The 5,399-nt window shown below is 37.2% G+C and overlaps 1 protein-coding gene across 3 annotated transcripts in view; it reads right to left on the minus strand.

The window, feature by feature from the left end:
- PHF20 (PHD finger protein 20) overlaps positions 1-5,399 on the minus strand; it is a 112,573-nt gene that overhangs the window by 68,021 nt on the left and 39,153 nt on the right. For all 3 annotated transcript variants that reach the window (XM_019655205.1, XM_019655207.1, XM_019655206.1), the window contains exons 6-8: positions 2,466-2,579; positions 1,578-1,766; positions 893-1,072 (exon numbers count right to left, since the gene is read on the minus strand). In XM_019655205.1, the coding sequence (XP_019510750.1) occupies positions 893-1,072; positions 1,578-1,766; positions 2,466-2,579 (483 nt within the window). The remainder of the gene's footprint in view (positions 1-892; positions 1,073-1,577; positions 1,767-2,465; positions 2,580-5,399) is intronic.

The raw sequence follows: 5,399 nt of genomic DNA on the forward strand, positions 1-5,399 counted from the left end.
AAGGGGGCAATTTATCAGGAGGACATAATTATGAATGTGTATGCACCTAATAACAGAACTTCAAAATACATGAAGCAAACTGGCAGAATTAAAGAGAGAAATAGACAAATCCACAACTATGGTTAAGAGAATTTTTAAACCCTTTTTTTGGGAAACGGATGGAATTAACAAAAAAAACAAAATCAATGGAGATATATATATCAGAAAAACACTTGACAGATATAGAACAGATATACAATAATGGCAGATTTTTTCAAGTGCATATAGAAAATTCACCAAGACAGATCATAAAATAGGTCTCAACAAATTTTAACACTGAAATCCTATAGAGTACATTCTCTGACCACAATGGAATTACGTTATAAATCAATAACAATAATGTATCTATAAAAACCCCAATACTTAGAAATGAATTACTTCCTGAGTAACCCATGATCAACAAAGAAGTCACAAGATATTTGAATTGAATGAAAATGAAAATACAAGATCCCAGTGCTTAGTGGGAAACTTATGACTTTAAATGTTAATATTGAAAAAGAGGAAAGCGCTAAAATCAATAACCTCAGTTTTCTAGAAAAATTTAAAAGAAGAAAATTAAGGTCGAACAGAAATCAATGACATTTTAAAGACAAATAGAGAAAATCATATAGGTTGGTTCTTTGAAAGTATCAAACAAAATTGATAAACTCCTAGCAATACTAATCAAGGAAAAGAAGAAAACACAAATTAGCAATATGAGAAATGAAAAGGATATAACATTAAAATGGTAAGAGCATATTATTAATAAAAGGTAAAAAAACATCATTAGAAAAGTCCATTATTTGTAGTTCTCAATCAAAGCAGAAGCAAAAGTATATATTAGAAGAGAATTATGGTAACTCTAAATATGAACCTGCCACAGTAGAAATCTCTTGTAACTCAGCAAGAGGAGTAGCCGGTTCTGTTTTCATAGCGTTTTCTCCCATTGACTTGCAGTTCAACTCCGAGCCTGCAGCCCCCAGTCCATGCCCAAAGGAGCGGCAAGTTAGTGCAGATGAGACCTGGCCAGCTTCCAAGGGAGATTTCAACTGACCTAGAAGGAAAAATGAAAACTTGGGAAACATATACATGTAATCTAGGAACCAAAACTACCTCAGAAGACTAAGAAAGCCAGGGACTTTTTAGAGGAAGCCATTCATCTCACACGATACAAGAATATATCCACAGGTTCCAGCACATAGAGACAGGATTGTCAGCATCTTAAGAAAGAGGCCAAAATGAACAGAAGATGTGCCAAAAGCATTAATCAAAAAGCAGAGGCACTGGAGTGAAACAGCACTAGAAACACAGGGAGAGGGGCAGGGCTCTTCAAGTACTGTACCTCAACCCCACATTCAGACATATATAAGAAAACCAATCTCAAGCTTGTCGACTGAACCATCAGTGAAGGAACAATATGAGAAACACTGCAGCCCATTCAATAACTTGATTTCAAAACCACCTAAAACTTGTGCAAGGCAGTACACAATGATTTAGACTGGTTATCACTAGATAGGCATCAGGTTGGCAAGACAATTCCAAAACAGACTTTGACTCACCTTCTTCAGGTTGCTTGGTACTGGATGATGTGTTCTGCAAAGGATCAGTGCTAACTGTATCAGCCAAATCTGACACAACCAACTCAGGATCTAGGATCTCGTGGGTCCCATTAGTGGACAGCCTGGAGGACCGTCTCCTCGATAAGTCTTTATCAGTGTTTTCTGAGTAGTTTTTTGACTTTTCCTGGGCTATAAACCATTAAGAGAGTTGTAGTCAAAGACCAGAAGAAATAACTCTGCTATTATAGATTTCCAGACTGGCTGTCCTCTATACGGGCTTTACAGAGACTTATGGGACTATCATATCAGACCAGTGATAAAAGGAAATATCCCTTCCTAGTTTAGTTTTAAGTAAGGCACAGTCTCTCTGCCAGGATAGAATTTTCTTTATTTAAGGCTTTATGGTCTGAAAACATGTGCCAAGATCATGTCCCAATTTTGAAAAGTAAGTTCTATGTTGGGGCTTCCCAACATAAAAGTCTATGTCCTAACTTTGAAAGGCAGTAAGATTTACAGAAAGCCTGGAGCCATCACCAATCCTTTTTGGAGCCAACAGCATTACTTTTTAAAAATCAATAAATATTATTTTTAAAGTTTCACTCATCATACAAAATCCATCCCTTCCTAAGCCATTAAATTTCCAAATCAAATGTAGTTTATGGGTATGTAGATGACACTACCAAACCCAACATTAACAGAGTTTGTGCTCTGAGGTTTATTTTTCTTCTAGCAAAACTTCTTCTATTCCAACCACATCCCACTCACACTAGCTCCTGCAATTAATGACAAGCCTTAGAGCCTAGAGGGATTAGCGGAAAACATGGATATGGGGGAGGCTAGCCCAATCCAAGTCAAGTTCTAGCCCACATACACAAACTGAAGACTCACATGAATTTTTGTCAAGCCGAGGACGTTTTAATGGGACTTCACTTCCTTTTGATATTTTCCGTCTTCTCAATTCCAGTGTTATTGGTTGCAAAGTTTGAGAGTTTGAATCCACAGCTACAATGTAAATAAAACCACACAAAAAAAGGTATGTAATTTCTTAGTATCCAATCCTCATTATTATATGTCAGTAACAGAGAGATCCTTGCGTGATAAACAGACCAAGAGGCATTCTTACTTAAGTGAAAGAAAAAAAAAAAGGAAATGGGTGAGAAATTACTTCCTTATAGACTGACCTCCTAAATCTTTTTTTTTTTTTTTTTTTGGTTTCTCCTAAGACCCAGTCATATACTTCTCTCCTGAAACCCTCTTTTTAAAACACTCAACATGAAGGTGCAAGAGCAATAGAAAAATCATTTTTATCAACATCAAATCTTTTCATCAATACTCAGGAAATCCACCATGCAGGCTAATTCCTAAAATGTGTACCCTGGAACAACAGCGTGATTATTGTTTTCAACCTCTACTTGCTAAATTCGTTAGCTTGGCATCGGTCCTAGTTTTGAGGAACTAAAAAGAATGTCAACATTTATAACCTCTTAAAAACAATTCCAGAAAAGTCTCAGGAGACTATGCTATTTGGTAGTCAGTGTTCCAGGCAAAGCTGCTGATCACTAGCAAATCCAGCTCTGACATAATTTAGCAGTGCAGATGCTAAACTGTTGGACAGTACTCACTCTTTATTTTTAAATCTAACACTTGAGAAGCTCTCCCCCAATCAGGAAAGATGAGAATATGAAAGGCAGGCAAAAGAAAAAAACAAAAGAAAAAAATTGGAAATCTCTGGGCGAAGGCAGGTCTTTATAAAGGGTCTGATGAAGGTTGAAAGGAGAGGGAGGGGGAAAGGGAAAAGTGGAAGAGGAAGAAGGGAAGGAAATGGGAAGAGAAGGGGAGAAAAGACTCTAACACCAGTAGCTTCAGATCTGCCATTACAAATGGCCAAACAAGAAACTGGGCTGAGCTCTGGGGAGGCTAACCTGATGAGAGTACTGAACTCCTTGGCTCTTCCTGTATTCAGTCTTCCCAATGTGCCAACATTATTTTGTTCCAAGTGGTGGGAACTTGGAGATCACACACGTTCCAAATTAAACATGAAGACAAACAATCCTACTGAAATATCTCAGATCCTGTTCCAATCAAGTCTGCACAATCCAGAGAGCTCAAGGCTCCACTGAGTCAATGAACTTATTTCAAGCAATTCTTAAAGGGGATTTGAACTATGTATAGATATTTGGCAAGGCCTCTCTTCACTTTGATACAAACTGGGGCTGACTGCATAGAACTTCAGTGTTTCCCAAACTCGTCTGACAGTAAGAATAATCTGGGAAAGTTGTTTAACAAGTCACATTCTCAGACCCTAATCCAGAGATTCTGACTGAGGAGGAAAGCCTCAGACAAGTGTGAACAGTAAGTTTGGAAAACACCATTTATCTATTAAATTGATCCTACCTGGTATGAAATCTTACACTTACAAAATAAAATCAATGAACCGAATGGCCTTTCTTTTATCTGAATGAAGTTATGTGGCTTCATAAGAGCAGTCTGGAAAGTGAAGTGCAACTACCCCAGTGCACACTTTCCAGAGGGTACAAGCCAGAGCATGAATAGCTAAAGAGGAATCTGTTTCAGAAAACTCAATTCCCACATACACTCTTTTCCTAAACTGAGATGGGGACACTTTCGATTTCTGCCAGTTCACATTTTCCACCTCTGCTTGCATAAGTGCCCTTTTCCCACTTACATAAAAAGGTCTGCCTCTCACTCATCCCACATCTTAACATGGTACACTGTCCAGAGGTCTAAAACCCCCCGACTTTCTCAACTAGGGTTCCTCATTTGAACACCAAACACACAGGTTCTTTTCTCAATTCACCCAAGGGTGGTTTATAACCATTCTCCATACACAGGAGAGAAGTCAATTCATCACAGATAACGGATGCCTTGAACACTAGGGATTAACTCTCTCCCAGAACTCTGCTGAGAAAGCCAGTGAGTGAATTTAGGCTAGTGCTGTCCAACAGAAATATATATAGTTAGAGACAAATGCAAGCCATGTATGTAACTTTCGTAACATTAAGAAGTTAGAGTGAAATTAATTTTAAGAATATATTTTATTTAACCCAATATATCCCAAAGTATTTCAACATGTAATCAATAAAAAAAATTGATATTTTACATTCTCGTTTTTTTGTTTTTGGGGGGTTGTTTTGGTACTAAGTATTTGAAATCCGCTGTGTATTTTACACTTACAGCACATCTCAATTCAGACTAGCCACTTTTCAAGTGCTCAATAGCCAAAAGTGCCTAGTGGCTATCATACTAGACAGCACAGGTCTAGGCCCCAGATTTGTCTAAGGACAATTCCAGCATGCTCGGCTTTTATTTTTTTACAAAATAAATGTGTATTTTTGTATTATTTATTCCAGAGATAAGGTTATTAATTATCCCAGATATAAGGTCCACAGCATGCTCGGCTCTTGAGACTTTTCTGTAACTGAAACCCAGTTACAACCACTGAAAGGGGAGGCGCCTTATTTCATCTGGGAAGAAATGAATCTACCTAATTTCATACCTTACAATTAGAATTCAGATGTGAGAAGGGTGCCTACTGGAATGAGTAGTAATACATTCACTTGAAGTAAATTAAGGTAGACTTTTTGCCACAGAAATTAAGTCTGATGGTCTGATGTAGCTGTCTGAATAGATAGGACTAGCTCTGCATTCCACATCGTATGAAAACAATGAAAGAGCTACCTCTAGTTTTGATGAAAATAAATTTTATATTATATACATATATATTTTTTGCAACTATTTAAACTCATCAGAAAAAATAGATATCACTTTAAAATGTGCTAGGGGATTCAGAGTTTTTCAAAA

Source organism: Hipposideros armiger, unplaced genomic scaffold (genome assembly GCF_001890085.2).
Source record: "Hipposideros armiger isolate ML-2016 unplaced genomic scaffold, ASM189008v1 scaffold_238, whole genome shotgun sequence".
Taxonomy (NCBI): domain Eukaryota; kingdom Metazoa; phylum Chordata; class Mammalia; order Chiroptera; family Hipposideridae; genus Hipposideros; species Hipposideros armiger.